Source organism: Miscanthus floridulus, chromosome 2 (genome assembly GCF_019320115.1).
Source record: "Miscanthus floridulus cultivar M001 chromosome 2, ASM1932011v1, whole genome shotgun sequence".
In the NCBI taxonomy this organism is placed as follows: Eukaryota; Viridiplantae; Streptophyta; class Magnoliopsida; order Poales; family Poaceae; genus Miscanthus; species Miscanthus floridulus.
The window spans coordinates 75,403,880-75,423,475 of record NC_089581.1 but is presented as its reverse complement, the minus strand read 5'-3'; the positions used below and the strand labels follow the sequence as shown (position 1 = coordinate 75,423,475).

Genomic DNA, 19,596 nt, shown 5'->3' with positions numbered 1-19,596 from the left:
GAGCTATGGTTGTGACCATCCCATAGCCCCTTTCCCATGTAGTCGATTCGACACGATGCCCGCTGGGCCAGTTGGTCGGAGTCCCGGTAGATGAGCGCGCGGTGACCAACTCTGGTTGCCACAGGGTGCTCGATGTAGGCAACTCCACTGCAGCTCGACCTCCACTCGACCGGAGGTTCTTCACCTCCAAGCGAAGATCGTCGATCAGGCCGTCCACCTCCGGGCGCTAACTGACGAGCTCCTCCACGGAGGTCTCAATGACGGCTACCTTATCGTCACGCTCGTCGTTGATCTCGTGGATGTGGATCAGCTCGAGATCCACCATCCGCTGCTCGAGGTTAGAGATTCGCTCGTCGAAGTGCCCCCCCCCAATTGTCGGCGACGACGGCAGCGGTGTACTGTGTTGAGGCATACTCCTCCAGTGACTTGATGCGACGGTCCACAGCCTCGTCCCGCTCCTAGAGCTCCGATGTCGCCTCCTCGAAGCAGCGCTCCCACCGCTCCCATCGACCGTTGGAGTCGGTGCGGAGGTCGTCGATCCGCTTGAGGACTTCGTCGAAGAGCGAGCGCACGTTGGGATCCATGACTCCCCTGGCGCGCTAAAGACGGGTGAAGTGGGAGTGTGGCTCCGGCGGATCCAGCCCTTGGAAGCGCCGGATCGAAGGCTCTGGTACCAGTGTCGATGTCGCTCGCTGCGGCGGCGCCGGGAAACTCGGAAAAGGGAAAAACGAGGTCTGCCGGCCAGGCTGTCGACCGATAGCGTGATTAGGTTTAGTCTTTTTTTACCCAGTTGTTGGTTCCCCTCTCTTCCTCTCTTCCTTCACTCTTCTACTTCCCACGGATGGGCTTAGGCTCACAGATGTTACAAACCCATTCTGGGGCGGTTACTCTCTTGTTCTTGGGCCTTCTGCGAATACTCTTCCTAGGCTCAGCGTTCACTGGGCGTGGCGTCGTGACAAGTATGCTTCTTCAATGATTTCAATCGGCTCGCGCACCTCAAGATCCGACGATCCGAGCAATCCTTCAACGGCTCCGACCAGCTTGTGATGCTTCACTACCCCATCTCTTTCGAGTTTCAAGCTATTTGTTCTTCATGAGCATCTTCAGTAGACTCCCAATACCTACCGTATCCTATAAAACTGTCATATTTGGAGTTACATTGCTTTATAGTTGCTCCAATAGTCTCTTGTACTTCAATATTTTTCTCACTCCTTTTTTTTGCCACTAATATGTTTCTCATCTCCCCTTTCAAATAAAAGGAGAGTTGCATCGTCCATAATGTCATGTGGCTCATCTCACCCACCACTTTTCAGTCATCTTTTTTCCTATACACCTATAGGCCCCATCATATAGGTACCGGAACAGATATATTGGAGAACTACTATAGCAACTCTTCCAATATTAGCAAAAATAATATTAGACTACTCTAGTACCTATATACTGGAGACAAATTATTAGGAGACTAGTGGAGATGCTCTACTAAGCCTCCCTCGAATCCCCTCACTTAGGTGTCAATTTATTTTCCAAAATTAGTCGTTGGTGATGATTGCACCGTGGAAGTGAATCATTGATCTGTGGTTGATTGGGTTTGTGTACAAAAAAATGAATTTACAGCATGGTGTTCATTAGATGGATATGTGTTATATACTTGCATTGAGATAGATAATCTCCTTAGGATTACCAACTGCCAAACACTCACTCAGACTGCCAACAATCTGAAGGTACCAACAAAATATAGAGAGTTGACTCTGGTGCAGGTTCAAAATGGATAGTCTTGTTTACTTTGAGAATAAAATTGGTTGGATGGATCTGTTAGAACACCCAAGCTAAAGTACCCAGAACTATTTTCTTTTGCAAAAAAGAATAACATTTCTATCAGCAATGCTCTAGTCAACAATCTGCCCAATCACTTGTTTCATTTGCCTCTGTCAGCTCTAGCCTTTTTACAATTACGGGCTCTGAGAAGAAACCTGGAAGATCTGAATGTAAATGAGGAGAATGACTTGTGGAGATATACATGGGATCAAATCTTTTATCTGCAAAAAAAGATTTATAAGAGGTTGATTGGACAGCACCAAATCCACCCTTCTTTTAGATGGCTGTGGAAAAACAATTTGCCAACCAAAACACAAGATCTTCTTTTGGTTGCTTAGGAGGAATATCATTAGGCCCTGATTGGGAGCTTCGTAGTTTTATTCACCTGTATTTATCTTCCGATTCTAATATCTTGTGCACTGTACACAAATAGCCTCCAAACAGCCTCTTAGGAGGAAAAACATGCACTTGGAGACATATAACTGCGAACTTTGTCAACTAGCAACAGAGGAAACACTCCAACACCTCTTCCTGGAATGCCCCTTTGCTAGGTCCTGCTGGGGAATTTTTAAACTTAGGTATTCAGCCACAATTAAGCTTCCCAGAAGTAATCCTTTACATCAAAGATCAAATAAATTTAGAATTCTTCCTTGCTGTCATCTTGCTGTGCTGTACTATTTGGGGGGCTAGGAATGATGTCATTAATTTTCAGAGGAATAGGACCAAACTTACAAAGTAGCAAGTTATCTTCAACAGAGAATCAATGGAAAACATCTCACGGCGATATAATCAATGGATTCAGTTCAGAGTTGGCCTTAACCAGACTTCTATATAGTTTCTTCATTTTCTTTCTCTCTTTTTTTGTTTCTTGCTGTGCTGTTTTATTGTAATCTTTGTGCTTCTGTCTTTTAATAAATCTCCTGTAGGGGCTTTGGCCCCTCCAGTTACATAAAAAAACGACGAGTAGTGCCAAAAGAAAAAAAAAAGGAGTATATATTTAGGTAAAACGGTAAATCGCTGGGCGGCAGGGCAGCAGTGATAGGCAAGTGGCACGTTCCTGGTGCTGGCGCCGACAAAGCTAAAGGGAAAGAGAGGCGGCAGCCGGAAGGAATCGAAGCATCAAGGACAGAGCAGGGCAGGGACCAGAGCAGAGAGAGGGACACCCAGACAACAAGATCCCCTCACCCCGCACGCCCGCACTCCACTCTACTCCACTCCCCCGACTCACACGCGCGCCCGCCATTGCTGCCCCGGCCCCTTCGCTTTCTAGCTAGCTCCGTTGTCCCCTCCATCGCTAGCTAGCCCGCCTATATCATCATTGCCCTGCGCCGCACGCTGCTCTGCTCTGCTCTGCTTTGCTCTTCTCGACTACGCGCCAACAATGGAGAGGTGGGCGCCGGCGCGGGAGAGGCCGAGTCGGCGGCCTGGCCAGCCGTCCTTCTCGTCGACGCTGCTGGACGCCATCTGCGACTCCTTGGACGAGCAAGCCGGCGGTCAGGCACATGCAGCAGCGGCGGAGCGTGCCGCGGCACCAACGCCTGGCAGCGCCAAGAAGCAGCAGCAGGCGGCTCAGCATTACTACTACTATTACAAGCCCTCCTTGGCCGCCAGCCACCGGGTGGCGCGCGCGGCGCCGTCGCCCGCGGACGACTGCTCCTCCGGCCGTGGCTACTTCTCGTCGTCCGAGGTCGAGTACTCCCTCCGCCGCCTCCGCCCCATCCGCACCTCTGGCGGCGTTGTCGGGCCGGCCTCGGTGGCTCCCGCGGAGAAGCAGCAGCCGGCCCCGCCTGGCACGGCGGCGAGGAGGGCGCGGAAGCCGTCCGCCGACCCCGCCAGCGGCGGCTGCCGCAGCCGCAGGCCGGCCTCTCCCGGCGCGCGGCTCGCCAGCCTGCTCAACGCCATCTTCTTCGGCAAGCGGCATTCCGCGCGGCAACACCCTGCTCGGGCGGACGACGAGCCGGCGTGCTCGACGGCGCCATCCAGCGCGCGCCCCTGCCTCGCCAAGACACCACCGTCGGCGAGGGCGGCGCGGGCGCGGGCGGTCCACAGCCGCCGGAGCAGGACCGTTCGGTTCTTGGACATCGAAGGCGAGGTGGCTGTGGCCGCGGCCGCGGCTGGCTGCAGGCGATTCCCGGTGGTCGAAGTGGAGGGCAGCGACGGCGGCGAGGAGAGCAGCGACGCGAGCTCCGACTTGTTCGAGCTGGAGAACTTCGCGGCGCTCGCTCCGGCGAACGGCGGCTCCGGTTACCGTAGAACGTGCGAGGACGAGCTTCCGGTGTACGGGACGACTGGAGCTGGGCTTGCGCACGACATTGGACTTGTCCGTCGCCGCCCGTTTGGGTACGTCAGCCATGGTCGGAGTTGCAGAGGCTAGTTTGATTTAAAATAGCTAGAGGGGGTGAACTGTAAAGTTGTCTCTTTTCTTTTCTTTTTTTTGGTTTTGGTGGCATTTTGTTCTCCTTTTCAGGACTTTGGAAGCTGTGTATTAGCTGCTGTTATAAAATGCTCTGGTGATAAATGTATCACTTAAATGGTTTTCTTTCTTGTACTGGCTTACATATAAAGTAAGAAGGCACTAACTTTTGTGAAATTTTGAAAGCCCACCATATAGCTTCCACGGTAAAGAAATGCCACAGTTTTGTTCAAGGAAAAAAAAACAAGAAAGAAAGAAATGCCACAAAAATTACTTCAACGAGTATGCACTAGAAGGTGCCTATCACATTCGAAGAAATGGAAAATTGAAAAAAGGGTCAGGAAATTGTGGTATTCAAATTCAAATAGATGTCCAAGGGACCTGAAACGACCATTTTAATGGCCTCAGGAGCATGCAAACACAGCAAGAGTGTCTTTCTGATCTGGTCATTGTGATTAGACGGGAATTTGAAATTTTTGAAACTGTTTCAGGGTTAAAGCATCTCCAAGAGATACGCCAAAAACACTAGCCAAATTTACTGATTTAGCTACTTTGTAAAATAGATTTGACAAAAAAATCTAGAGTACTCCAACAGACTCTGTAAACACAAGGCAGGATGGCTAGCGAGGTAGGATATCCAAAAATAAAGAGCGAATTAGGTGTGACGAAGAGCTACTAAATTTGGAGAGTCATTTACAGAGTCTGTTGCAGACGTTTTTCCTTCAATAATAACTAAATTTACATTTAGAAAATAATTTGGCTAATCTCTTAGAGACGCTTTTAGGAAGGGGGATACCAATTTGCACACCGAGGAGGAGATGGATCAATTATGAAGAACTCCTTCCGTCCCATAAAAATAAGATCTTGTAGCATTTAAATTTTGCCGGGAGATAAGCGCCCTGTTCGTTTGGGCTTGTTTGGCTGATAAGCCATGGCTGAAAGTACTATTGGCTAATTTGGTGTGAGAGAAAAATATTGTTCATTGGCTGAAAAAATACGGTTTATAAGCCAAACAAGCTAAATGAATAGAGCGAAGAAAAGTACTATCGGACACCGTTTGACACTATTTATCATTGTTCACTAGTATTTTGAAGAGGTATTCAAGTCCTTAATTTGTGCTGCAAATTCTTTAATGTCATTTTTATGGGATGGAGCGAGTACGCATATTCTATTCTACTACGCAAAGTTTATATGCAAAGTTTGATTGCCCAACGCTGCTACTGCGCTACATGATCACCGCTAAGCTCGGCAGCAAGTAGAGCATCACCGTACTACCAAAGCGAAAAGAAAGGGAAGCAAAGAAAGCTAAGCACTGTCGTCGTCGTAACAGTTCTCTTGTAAAGTAGTACTGTACAGTATTAGGGGGGGGGGGGGGGGGGGGGGGGGGCTGAGCACGGCGTGTCTTGTGCCCCTATCACGAGAGCGCATCATCACGGGGATCACCATGGGAGCTTGCCTTGCTCTGCCGTGACAGCCGACGACTTGCGAGCCAAGGGAAATCATGCCAGCCAATACCATCATCATGAACCCTTTTGGCACTACTCCTAGGACGAGTAGGCTGGTGAGTTGAGCTGTTGAGCAGAGCAGAGCGAAGCGGTGGTGCTCTGCCTCTGCCGCCCACGCCCATTAGACCAGAGCAGGCGTACAGATGGATATGGATGGTCAGTGTTCAGCGGGCCGGGTACTGAACAGGGCGCGTTAACTGCTTAAAATAAAAATGATGCCAAAAGCAAAAGAAGAAGCCACAAGGCTCTCGGGCTACTGAAACGGGAGAAACAAAACTGGCGACGTGAACAGTGACGTTGAACTGAGCATGCGCGCAGCTTTCTCGTGAGAAAATTGGACACACCACCCGCGCAGAACGCACCGAGTAGTACGGAGTACCGACGCAGCCTCCTCATTTTTTTTTTATTTTTCTGTCGACGAAGGAGGAGTGCTACGGTTTGGCATCGATCTCGAGAAGACAGACAGCCGAGAAAGCAAAAGGGATCGAGGAGTATCGATCGATCGAAAGGCCCTGACGTTTCCTTCTTTCCCTCACACCGAGGCTGCTTGCTCAACCCGCCTTCGATCGGTCACCCATCGGGATCGGGAGATCACGGCGCGGAGGCCGACGGCGCCCCGATCCCCAGCCATGGGCCTGTGTGCTCGTGTTCTACGTATGTCGACCGCCCTTCTACTGCTACTGCTGCTGCTGCTGCCGGCGGACAAGAATACGAGTAGTACAACTATCCTACCTGGGAGTTCACGCGTCTCTAGCTCCTTGTCTCCTTGCTCGCTCCACCCTGTGCTGCGTGTGTGATCCAAGGCCCAAGGGTCTCGCCTCACGCATGTTTCCAATGAGTATCTGCCTGCGTTTCGGCGTCATCTCGCTGTTGGATGATTGGATCGCGGGCGTTGCTTCCCGTGCGGATTAGGCGGCGTTCTCCTAAAATTCATGTCACATCAAATATTTAGATACTAATAAGAAGCATTAAATATAGATTAATTACAAAATCAATTATATAGATGGAGGCTAATTTACGAGATGAATTTTTTAAACCTAATTAATCCGTCATTAGCATATGTTTACTATAGCACCACGTTGTCAAATCTTGAACTAATTAGGCTTAAAAGATTTGTCTCGCAAATTAGTCACAAGTTGTGCAATTAGTTTCGTAATTAGTCTATATTTAATACTCCATGCATGTGTCCAAACATTCGATGTGACAGAAATTTTAGACATCCCCGTAGAAACCAAACATTTTGCGTTGATTGTGTCACCACCTATTCTTAACGAGAGACAAAGTTTTAAGCCAGAAACATTTTAATCACCAACCAATTTAATCTTTGTTTTCTTTAATTTGACGGAGATAACACTCGAAGATTCTCAGTTCGCTTCTAGAAGACCGTCAACCATTTTTTCAGCTTGTGGATCTTGTCGTCCAAGTACTTTGCATCTTGTACATTCATAAGAATGTGCCATTTCTGAACAAAGCGAAAGATTTTATGAAAAACTTCATTAGATGATTTTGAGAACACCTTTTCTATCTTCTTCCTGTTTCTAAGACTCCATAAGCCCCAGAGAACAATAGATGACCAATTTAATCCCTATTGAGATCTATCTTTGCTTCTCTTGTTTTTCTCCCTAATCTCTCGGAGTGGTGGCAGCTCGCCCGCACACCACGGTAGTGGGAGCGCTTGCTCACCCGCCTGCAAAGCACTACAACTGTTCTCGTTCGCACAACACAACGGAGTGGCAGCCCACGTTCTCTTGGTCCGGGAATAATGGTTTGGCGCAACCGTGGCCATCTCCAGTGCGTGTGTGGTGGCCTAGCTTGAGAGGTTAAGGGAAAGGGGATTAAGTTGCTGTCCCCTTTCTTTCAGGGATTGAGGGAGGGATTTTCTTAATTGAGGAAAAAAATAGGAAAAGGAGGTTGGAAAGGAAATCTGATGGAGTTATGTTTTTGCACTTCAACCGTCTTTATGCAAGAATATAGAAAAATGGGATCTCTTTTCTTGTTCGGGTGGAGTTGCTCTTAATGTTTAATCTAGCTGTGGCTCCAGATAGTTCTATATATAATTGACAATGTGAAAACATTGGTTCCAGCAAGTACACTGACAATAGGGATAGTCTGCTCTAGCACCTTGTTGATGGCTATGGCAAAGCTAAGCAGAATGTATTGTCAAGCTTCACTTCAGTGGTATCAGTTGATGTGTGAGGTTTTGTTTGCTCACCTCTAGTAAAGCAAAACTCTAGTTACCTAGAGGCAGCTAAAATATCAGTACTGATGCAGAATGAGCTGCTACTCTAGTGAAAAAGAAATCAGTACTGATGCCCAAATAATGTTCCAGTGAGCAAAAATATTTAGTACCCGTGCCCAAATGTTAAGGTACCAAAGGTTTGGACATGTCTATATAGCCAGAGTAATCATAAGACTCGGCACAACATGGTTCTATTTCATTCAGATAAAAAACGTTCAAAACCAGTAAATTAATGACAGTAAGTCACGTGATAGTGTAACTGATGCATGAACCAAGCACTAATAGGAATAAGTTGTTCTATGGATATACAGGTCTTGTTTACTTGATTGGTTAGAAAAGCAAGAAAGTGACGGTTCAGGACATGAAGACTGAACCTTAGCAGCTTGCTGCTAAACTGCTTACCCGTTGGTCAAATGCAGCTGTTGTGCTCCTCCTCCTCCTGTCCACTGAGATGAGCTGCCGAAGGGAAGACCTATTGTGTATATATATAGAACAGCGAAGAAGGCAAACGAACAAAATTAAAGGACCAAAAAACACAGTTTATGCTACTGCATAAAGTTAATGTAGTAAGCCTGGAAAAGATTTGGTTGAGAAGAAAGACATGTTGCTGATTGCTGATCTGAAAAAGGCATTTGACATAAGCTATATGGAGAGATTAGACTATGCTAGTAAGTTCAGATGGAGGAATGTGGAAGTTCCTCATCAAAGGGAGCTGCTCTGAAGGTATGTATGCAACACCAAAGTTTCTGAAATCTGAATCGATGATGTGGTCTGTCTGTTTGTCTGAATAAATCAATGCTTGCTAATGCTGCTGTCTGATTTCAGGTTCCAGAAGGTTCATGGGCTTGCCACTACTGCCGATGCATGATGTGCACGGTAAACAAAGGCTGAGAAACTGGACTTCAATGTGGTTAAATCCAATAGATTATTAAGTATATTTTTTGGAGTTTTGCATAGGCTTTGGAATTTATATAGAGATGTAGAATTTGAATGCTCTTGCTTGATTTTAATTCTGTCAAAACTACAGCATAAATTAATAATTGTATTTTCAACTGAATATGTCTACCACTCAGGATGTACCTATCCAGTAAGATTATAATTGTATTGTTTTTCCTAAGATTTGCTTCTATCGTACTGAGCAAAGAAAATCATAACTGAATTTGATGCTACCTATCATACTACGAAACCCTAAACAAAAACTATACATTCAACTTTTCAGCCCTTTTGCCCTGTCTTATCTTAAATGCTTATAACCACATGTCATATATTATATGCCGAGAACTTTCAAATTGTCATTGTAGACCCTAATAACTACTTAGTTGTTCTATCTGGCAGAAATTTGTTGATATCTTCAAGTTGAAGAGAAGGATTTTGTCTGTCCACATCCAGACTGTGGTATGGTAATCACTTAATCCCTCTCTAGCAATGCACTTATAAGGTATCATGGATTTCTAGTGAACTGTGGCTCTTCTGTTTCAACCATGACTACACCCCTTACCCTTTTGGAGTTATAGATATCCATGCATAGAAATTACTGATCGAAGGGAGTAATATTATGCCATTGCAAGATGCTGAGTTTCTATGAGGAAAGACAAAAGCTTCATAATTTGAATTGAACTGTTGGGCTTGGGCAACTGTATCCATCTAAGTATTCAATGTAAAGTTGAGTATCAATGTATACGATTATTAAGATAAATGAAATAACTTAAAAGGAAATTACTTTCTGTAAGGATAAGGTGAATGAAAAAGAAATGTATTGAATCGGCCTTCGCTATTGGAAAATATTATTCTCTCCATTCCAAACTATAAGACATTTTGGCATTTCTAGATACGTAGTTTTTTTTATGCACTTAGATATATACTATGTCTAGATACATGATAAAATAATAAAAAAACTAAAACGTCTTAGTAATTTGGAACGGATGGAGTAGGTAGCATATTTACATGTAAGACAATCTACTACTTGCTCCATTTGTTTTGCTGGGACAGAAGATTGACAATAGATCAATCCTTGTTGTCCACTGCTAGCCTTGCGCAAAAGGAAAAAATTGCAAAAATGACACTCGAAAGATTGACTTCTTGTAATGATACTCGGTGGATGACAAGTGGGTCCATCTGTGCCAATGAATGTGGGTCCAGTGTCAAATCTACAAACAACCGATATTTCGAGTCCCATTTTTGCAAATCGCCCGCATAGAAGCCTACAAGCAATTGCAGTGTAATTTCCTTGTAAATGCATAGTAACATTTAGGCTGAATATCAGTAGAAGACTTGCAGCCTGTTCGTTTCGTCATAAACGATCGTGGATTATTTACTGCTAGCTAGTTTAGTGTGAGAGAAAAATACTGTTCCAGCTTATAATCTACGATTATATATGAGCAAGCGAACAGGCTCTCTTGACTACTAGTTAGGTATTCTCTGTACTAGGGCTGTTTCAGCAGAAGACTTGACTGCGAGTCAAGGTCTTCTCTTTAGGTAATTTCTAGGGAAGCCACTAGGACTGTTTTTACTCTCTTTTCAGCTTTAAATAAGATGCAAAGGCACCTGCAAGCTTATCTATTTGTGCAAAGGCACCTGCAAGCTTATCTATTTGTGCAGCTTTAAATAATGTTTTTACTCTATTTGTGCAGCTTATCTGAGAAGCGCTTCCCAGATAAGTTGTACCAAACAGGGCCTAAGTATGCACTTCTAGCATACTTGTGCATGTGTTGTGTGTGTGCTCTGTGCTCACTCTCTTCTACCTCAAGCCAAAGGTGTTGTGTGGGTGCCGGTGAGCTAGCTGACCTGTGGGGATGATCAAGGCCAACAGCACGTAGAATCTTGTTCCGATCACTGCAAGAAATGTGTGGCTTTTTGACATATTTAGTATGACAACGGGTCATAATGTCACTATATCATCCGGTTTATGACATTATGTTTTAGACACTTTGACTTAATGACAATAAAAAGTTGTATGTCACAAAAACGTCATACGGCTAGTCCGATTTCATCCAATGACGATATTTGCTACGTTAAATCTAATTTACGAATGCCATCAATGTATGACAGACTTTGTGTCACAAAATAATTTATTGATCTTTTAAACATTATTGTCCAGGTTGGCATGTTCCACAGCTACTTGTTAGGTGGGTCCATATACTTTTTTGTTTTCACTGTTTTTCCCAACATACATGTTGTTAAATGTGGCACTTTATTTTATATACGCCTAATCACTACGGCAAAAATTATAAACAATCATAAGCGTAGTTTAAATGTTTTTATTCTAAAGATCGGAGTTTAACCGGGTTCACTAAAACTTCTTTGAAAAAAATAATTAAACTATATGCATGTGAAAAATTTCATAACATGTATATATGTGTGTGGGGTGGGGGGGGGGGGGGGGGGGGGGCGTTGTCTAGTTTACAATGTGTCCTAGTTTAAATGGATGCGAACTTCATCTTGACAATCTAGTTGCATATATGTATATATATGTGTGGGCCTGCGTATTTTTGTATTTTGTTTTTGAATTTTTTTCTTAGAAACAGAGAACGAGAAGAATTTCAAAAAGAAAGAAAAGAAAAGAAAAAGGGAAATAAAAAATGCACGTGGCATGTGGCCTTCTAGGCAGCCGTGCTCCCTTCCCTGTGTCAGTCTGGCCATTTTCCGTCCGCAAGGCCCAACGGCCTCGGCCCATCGAAGGCCTTTTCCAATACTACAAAAAAAAAAAAAAAAAAAAACAGGTTGGTTCGAGCCTCCAACTAGCGACCAAAAGAATCCAGAGATATATCATAACCACTGAACTACTCATATGTTGCACTATTTTTTATATTTTTATAGTTTGTCCGGAGTCTATTCCAATCAATACTGTACAGTACGATCGTTATAGGATTTTAACAATGTCGATCATGGATAATAACCAAATTAATTTGTGAAGGTCCGTAATGCATATGAGCATGGCCACGAAATGTTTTTAGTTATGGATGGATGCGATGTGAATATTTGAGATAGGAAAGGAGATTAATTATTTGGCCGGTCAAGGAAAGAGTTACTGGAATATTATATTTAAGTTTGTTGTTACCAGAACAAACAATGCGTGAGCAGGTTACGTATATGTCTAGGAATCCTATTCCTGTTGTCCAAGATCAGGCAAGTCCACTATATGTTTGGATAAGCCGTCCAAGCTTCCATCAAAGGCCCAGATCAATTATCGACCCAAGTCATCACCGCCGGTCAACTATGGAATAGCCGGTCAATCAAACTCTAATGAAGAAATGATCAAAACAAAAATTTAATATCTTGATGAGTTCTAAAATTTATTAGTTGACGTATATTCCATTTAAAATCATTTCCTATTCCAAAATTTTGTTTTAAGTTATCATTATTTGAATTTTAAAATTATTGAAATGAACTCACATGGGAAAATGACTTAAAGCAAAGTTGTAGATCTTGATGAGTCCTAAAACTTTTCTATTGTTGACTTTTTCATTTGAATTCATTTATGGTCTTAAAATTATGTCTGAGGTTTTCATATATTGAAATTCAATTGTAATAATATCTAAATTTGGTGAGGAAAATCTACAAACTTGCATGATAACATTATTTTGGCTCATAATCATCCCAAAAAAATTTGAAATGATTTTACTAAAGCGGTAGTACACATTATTCACAATTAGATATATCTCACATATAGTTATATGACTAAGTGGGAGATGCTTCCATTTGTGAGGGATGTATAGTCTCACTTTATTGAAATTACGTGAAATTTTAACAGAATGCTTATGGACACAAAATATATTGTAGTATCAGTTTGCAGAATTATCTAACCGAATTTAGTTATTATTTTAATTATCCGTTGAATTACTATAAAATAAATATAATAATATCTAAACTTGGTCAGTTGCTACGGCACCTCCATTTGTACACAGAGGAACGAGCCCGCTGCAGGCGGGCTTGGAAAGGTAAACTGAGGAGGAGCGCACACACTATGGCATCCAAGGAGTTCATCGATTGCACGTCGCCCACGGGATTGCTGGATTCCAGTAACCCCTTCGATCTCCAGCAGCCCAGATTGCTGAGTAGCAACTGATAGCTGTACTTGCACTGCCCACATGTGTTCTTTTCTTGCAACATTCTGTTCATTTGTTGCAGATTGCAGGTATTTTATTTAACGCATTGGTTCTGTTTTTTGGGCCAAGGATGATGTACCATGAGGCATTTCTGAGGACTAAGCTCGAGTTGGAGCGGTAGGAGGCCGAGCTTAAGACTTTGATCTGTATTTAATATGTGAAATTTATGACTCGGCAATGAATGACCGGACGTAATGATCATGATGTAAGACCTGGCAATTGGTGGATATGGTGATATGTTGATTTAAATTTGATTATCTGTTAATCAGTGTGTGAGTTGTTTTTGGGTTGGCCGAGGCAAATTTGGTATGGGCCAGCCCAGACAAAAAGAAAAACTTGTGGGCTAACCCAGCAAAATTTGCTCTGGGTTGGCAAAAAAAAAATGCGTTGCCTGTTATGCTGATGGGCCGACAAAGACTTTTGGGCTGATAGAAAAATGGGCCAAAACGTGTGGGCCAATTGTGATGAAAAAATGGGCTGAAAATAAAAATGGTAGAATGCTAAATGGGCTAAAAAAATGCAGAACAAGTGGCTTGCTATAAGTCTACCAAGTACATGGGCCTTGACAGGCCGTATTTCAATTATATGACATTTTTTGTCCTGCCACCAATGTCGTATACTTTGTGACATTAAATACACAAACGTCATATAATAATTTTGTGACGGTGGTATTTTGACGTTTGGATTTTCGTCAACTAGATGTCACAAATCTTAAATTGTGACGTAAATTCCATATATTATGACATAATAGAATGTCAAAAAGCCACACTTGTAGTGGATCCCATGCATCAAGGGAGAATATGCTTCGACCAGTTCTGGGTGTTACACACAATACAACTACAAAACGTATAAATGCCGGCTGTTGTAGACTTAGTGTTCACGGCCGGCAGCTTAGTGGAACCAACGAGAGCACCTAGTTACAGTCATTGGATTCTCAAAGCCTTTAAGCTACTATAAACCACATCATCCATTTTCATACAAGGTTTATATTTATCCGTGACAAGTGGCTGTGATTTTTTTAACGTTTTAAAGTCTATGAAACGTGAAAGTTTTCGAGAAACGGAACAGGACAAAGGAAATTTCACCCTCATGGGACAAGTGATGTTTCCAAGGACATCACCATTGCCAATCAGAAGCTCTCGGGCTCGCTTGAACTTATCAGCCGACTTACCAGCTAGAATCTCACGGGGGAGCAACATCCAGCTCAAGCAAGATCGCCATTTGGAGCCGTTTATATCGATGAAAACTCACGAACCAGAAAGCAATGGCGCGATGCAGTGTTTGCACAAGGCAGACATTTCACTTGGCTGATAAGTACTGTTGGCTGATTTGTCGTGAAAGTAAAACACTGTTCGTTCATTGAAAAAATACAACTCATAAGACCAGCGAAAATGCCATTGTGGTCACTCTGGTTAGGTTGGGGTACCAACCGCTGCTGGATCGCCATTGCTGGTCCTACCAGCAACCACCAGAACCAAATCTAATCCAGAATGAATTGGATGAAATAATGGCAAGATATTTCAACTGATTGTATACACCTCAGCATGGGCCCACAAGGTAGGGAAAAAAGAGGTCCTTGCTTGTTCGGCAGCACTAGCTTTGTTTTCAGATGTTGCTATCTGGTGGTAGTAGTAGTATTAGTAGTACTAATCCTGATCTGAAACGTGACTTATCAACGTGTTTCCTCGTATGGTGGCTTACTTGTTTCAGTTTAGCACGCAACCATGGGTAGTTTATCGCAAGATCTCGGGCCTGTTCGGCTAGTATTAAAACCGGCTAATAAGCTGATCTTGGCTGATTTGTTGTAAGAGAAAAATACTGTAAATTTTAGCTGATAAGTTCAAGCAATGGAAAATAGAGTGGACTAGGCACAGCACAGATTGTAAACTCCCAGATCAACTTCTAAGAATTCGATCTACAACATATGAAACACAATTTTATTTGGTATAGTTTTTAAAATTAAATTTTAACCGCTAATTTCTCTTATAATATATAATTTATAGTAGAAAAAGTTATGAATGGAAGTGTGCCCAAGTAAAGAGAGATGATAATCAAGTAGCAAATGCCTTTAGCGATGTTAGCTAGACATAGTAAACACTCTCCGTCCTGGTTTGGACAAGCTCCTACATGTGCTTGGTCCTTCCTGAGTGTCGATTGTAATTTGGCATACGCCTAGCTAATAAATTTTCTCTCAATGCTCGCAATAAAAAAATACAAAAGTTTAATCATTAGAAGTATTTCTAAACAGAAATGTAAATGTCACAATAAAACATTTTTATATCATTAAACTAATTGTTAGTTAATGACAAATAAAGTTTGAATTTTAAAATAAATGCAAGTGCACGGAAGGGGAGTATTCAATAAGAATTTTTAGTAACTTTTAAAAAGTTTATAAAAAAATACTCACAGGCACCGAATCATTTCGAATAGCACTTCCATCCTTCATTCTTGCACCCAAACAGAACATTTCCCTGGACCTGCTCCTTTTCCTGCAAAAAAATTATTACCAGTAAAATTATAAAATGTGCACCAGCAGCTTGAGTGGCCACAGTTGCCAGTGGAATCAAGGTCCGCACATTCGCACAATTGAGGAACGAGACCCACCACAATTTTCCAAGTAGTATAAACAAAACAATCTTTATTTTACGAAAGTTTTCGTCTTCATCACCATCGACGGACAAACCCAGCAGAAAGATCCCAGCAAGAGATCAGAGCAAGATGTACGCATTTGGACTTGGACATGTACAAGGATCACCCATCCACTTCCATGGATACACTTTCAATCCGAGCTCAGAGGGAGCCTTCCTTGGCCGAGAGCCGTTTCAAGAACTCGTAGGTGGTGACCATGGTGGCCGAAGACAGCGACATGGACGCCCACCTCGGCCCGAGCCCGCGGTAGCAAGCAGCCCAGCCTCCCTCCCGAACCAGCGCGCGCGCCGCGGCCGCGAGCGTCGGTGCCTGCGCCCCAGCGTCCATAACCTGCAGCCGCGTCCTCACGGTGTCCAGCGGCATCGTCACCAGCGCGGCCGCGCTTCCCGCCGCGGCGGCGCTCACACCCTGCACGGACATCGCGGCGCCACGGCTGTCGTGGTGCGCGGGGGCCGACGGCGCGCCAGAGGAGCCGCTGCGCCGTCGCGTAGGAGGCCCACCACGCGGCACTGGAGGGTGCGTAGGTCAGCACCGAGACACCGAAGCCGCGGTACAGGCCGCGCACGCCGTCCGCGAGTAGGATCTTCCGGAAGGCGTCGGCTCCGCCGCGGTAGCGGGCGGCAGCGACGGGCGCCGTCTGGACCATGAGGCGCTGGCTGACGACGTCGACCGGGGTCCAAACGACCTGCGCCGCTACGGCAGCTGAGACGCCGCCCGCGGCCGAGGCGGCAGCGGAGGCGGCCGGTTCCGCGACGCCGAGGCGTAGCGCGGCAGAGCCCACGGCGCTCTTGGTGGCCTCGAGCGCCGCCATATAGAGCGCGCGCGCGGGCACCGTGCCCGCGAGGGACGCACCGAATCCACGGTAGAACCCTCGGGGACCGTCGCGCCGGAGAATCGCCGCCGCTGCCGCCGAGGCCGCGGCCTGTGGTGGGGCAGCAACCTGGAGGTGCGTCTTGAGGACGACGGCCGGATACAGCGCCGCGGAGACGCCAGAGAAGAGCGCGGCGCCGAGTACAAAAAACCGCGACTTGTCAAGCATCTCCCAGCTCACCTCTGCCGGCATCCCCCTTGCGTCCTCGACCTCAGCGACATGCTCCGCAACTCTTGCAGCGCTAAAGCTCATCGCTTTCCAGATTTCCCCTCCCACGCCGGCTCACCTTCAACTTCAAGGAGCTCGATCCTGTATCCAACAACTGAACTACTCTCTGCAGGCCGCGGGCGTAAGAAGTCAGAGGTAGAAGGGATGGAACATCTCGCGTGCCGAGTGGACGACGCCGGCAGTGTACCCGGTCGCCGACGGCAGCATCTCCGGCGAGGGGAAGGCTTTTCCTTCCACCTCCTTTGTCGTGGGAAGAACAGGAGAAGCGGTGGCGCTGGACTGTGTGAACAGAAAAATTGAGACGAAATATCTCGGAATCAAAGGGTGTAGGTGAATATTTATACGAGATGAGGATTAGGTGTCCTTGCGGGGATCGCCACGTGGCGGTCGTTGGTAGTTGCTGCTGAGATGGTAGTCTTATCGACTGCGCAGGCGCTGAGCACAAATGATCATGACGTAATCTGGGCCTAAAGGGCCTAATATCAGGCCCATATATAATGATTGGACTTCACTTGAAGCAACGGAGTAACAATTAACGAGCCCATTCTGATTTCGAAAAATAACATTATACAAAAAATTTGATGGTGCCTTGTAATATGGAAGATAATCATAGGTGCACGAAAACAATAACTGCCAAATCTAGAAGATATCCTCCCAAGAAAAGAAAGATAAGATAATGATACATGTGCCTTTTGTTAGCGTTCTTAATGCATCTTTTGTTAGCAAAAACGTATGGTTTTTTGGTTGAGGGAGGAAATTCTGATTTGAAGCAAAGTTAAGGATTAAGAAAACCTTTTCCTTTCGGGAGACATTTAGCAAATTACACCATAGGAGCTCTTTGTTTTAGTGATCGAGGCACTTAGTGAGTGTGATCATATTTAGGATAGATAGTCGTACTATTAAGAGGGATGAAACTCATATCGGATTGCAGTAATCAAAGTGCCACTAGATGTTCTAACTCATTGCATATGCATTTAGATTCTAGTGAGTGCTAACACCCTTAAAAATATGTGTGAAAATATGCTAACACATATGCACAAGGTGATACACTTGGTGGTTAGCATATTTGAGCAAGGGTGGTGAAGTTTGAGAAGTGGAGGAGCTATTCTAAGGTGATAGGATGCTGCCTCAGCATTGACTAGACTCGGCCAGCAACATTCGGTCAGTGGCGCGCAGAGAAGGGCACGCTCGAGCAAGTGACCGGACTTAGGTCCACGTGAAGGACCGAATGCGTATGGGGTGCATCCGATCATGCGATGACGTACGCTGACGTGAGCATCTAAGCGAGGTAGAGAGGATCGGACTCACCGGCGTGTCTGGTCATGCGTGACCTGACACGTCTGATCGGCAAAAATTGCCTCTGGGTGCTTACTGGAAATGATCTAACGCTGGCTTCCCACGGGGAGCGGAGCGTCCGGTCATTGGGTGGTGGCGTGGGCGCACGCACGAGCAGGGCTGGCACCGATGCGTCTGGTCATGTTTCTTGTGCGTTCGGTCATCACTTAAGTGATGCGCGTGTGGCTAGCTAGCCATTGAGGATGAACGGCACTGGTCAAACCAAGGTACACATGCGAGTGAATCAAGGAACCAGACGCTGGGCATCGTGCGTCCGGTCAATCTGACCGACACGTCTAGTCGCCTCGTGGAGGCAAGCAACAAGGGGCCAATGGCTCTATTCCTTTGGCCTCTCTATAAAAGGTTCTTGGCCGACTCTTGCTCTCTCTCTTGGCCATTTTCATTGACATAGGAACCTAGTGAGATAAGGCAAAGCCCTCTAACTCGTCTCCATCATGGATTCATCATCTTTGTGAGATTGGGACTGAATCCAAGTGCATTGCTTGAGTTTTTGCATCTAGAGGTACTTGGTGATTGTGTTTTCCTATGGGATTTGCTTGTGTTCTCTTGGTGGTTGCTGCCACCTAGATAGGTTGGTGCAGTGAGGATCATCGAGCGGAGGGTGGTGCTTGTCTCCGGCTCCGATCGTGGTGATTGTAAGGAGTTCTTGACCTTTACCTAGTGGAGAGCCAAAAGGTACTTTAGTGGATTCCTCATAGCTTATGGATCCTTATATTGTGTTGGTTTTGTGGCACTTGATTGCGGATTAGGCGTGTGATGCCTAGTAGCGCGTAAACCTCCAAGTGAGTGAATCGCCACAATGGAGACTAGCTTATCGGTAAGCAAGTGAACCTCGGTGAAAAATCATTGTGTCATCTTGTCTCTAAGGATTTCTTTGGTATTCATTGATATATTGTGATTTATCACTTGCCATGGTGGTATAACTCACTACCTCTATTGTGCACTTACTTTCTTAGTGTATCTAAGCTCTTTAGTGTAATTAGTTTTGAGAGCTAGCTTGCATCTTATCTAGTGGTTGGTGAGGCTCTTTAGTTAGTCTTTGAGAGCTCACTAACTTAGTAGTAGTGACTTAGCCTCATGTGTGTTATAGAGATCATAGATAACTAGAATTGTGGATAGGAGGCTTTCATTTTGAGTAGGCTAGTACAACACTCGCTTCGCTTCATAATTGTCTAACCTCTTGGCTTAAGTATTGTTGTAGAAATTTTTATAGGCTATTCATCGCCCCCTCTAGCCATTAGGACTTTTCAAGTGGTATTAGAGCCATGGTCATCGTGATTTGATGCTTAACAACCTTCGATGTCAAAATGGCTCAAATCAACAACACCAAGAAGCCACCCCAATTTGATTTGTCAAATTATCCATATTGGAAGGTGAAGATGACCACCTATATCAGGTCAATCAATAGAAAGGTG

At 44.9% G+C, this 19,596-nt stretch overlaps 1 protein-coding gene and 1 pseudogene across 1 annotated transcript; one reads left to right on the top strand and one right to left on the bottom strand.

The window, feature by feature from the left end:
• Window positions 1–2,723: 2,723 nt before the first annotated feature.
• LOC136539145 (protein BIG GRAIN 1-like) lies at window positions 2,724–4,252 on the top strand. The gene has a single exon (XM_066531086.1). It carries the CDS (start codon window positions 3,197–3,199, stop codon window positions 4,187–4,189), a length of 993 nt encoding a protein of 330 aa, XP_066387183.1. The 5' UTR covers window positions 2,724–3,196; the 3' UTR covers window positions 4,190–4,252.
• Window positions 4,253–15,695: 11,443 nt separating this feature from the next.
• Window positions 15,696–17,133, bottom strand: LOC136539144 (uncharacterized; annotated as a pseudogene).
• Window positions 17,134–19,596: the final 2,463 nt, after the last annotated feature.

What these genes read in the sequence shown, in the direction of transcription:
- LOC136539145 (XM_066531086.1), top strand. Translation starts at nt 3,197, where the DNA reads ATGGAGAGGTGGGCGCCGGCGCGGGAGAGGCCGAGTCGGCGGCCTGGC.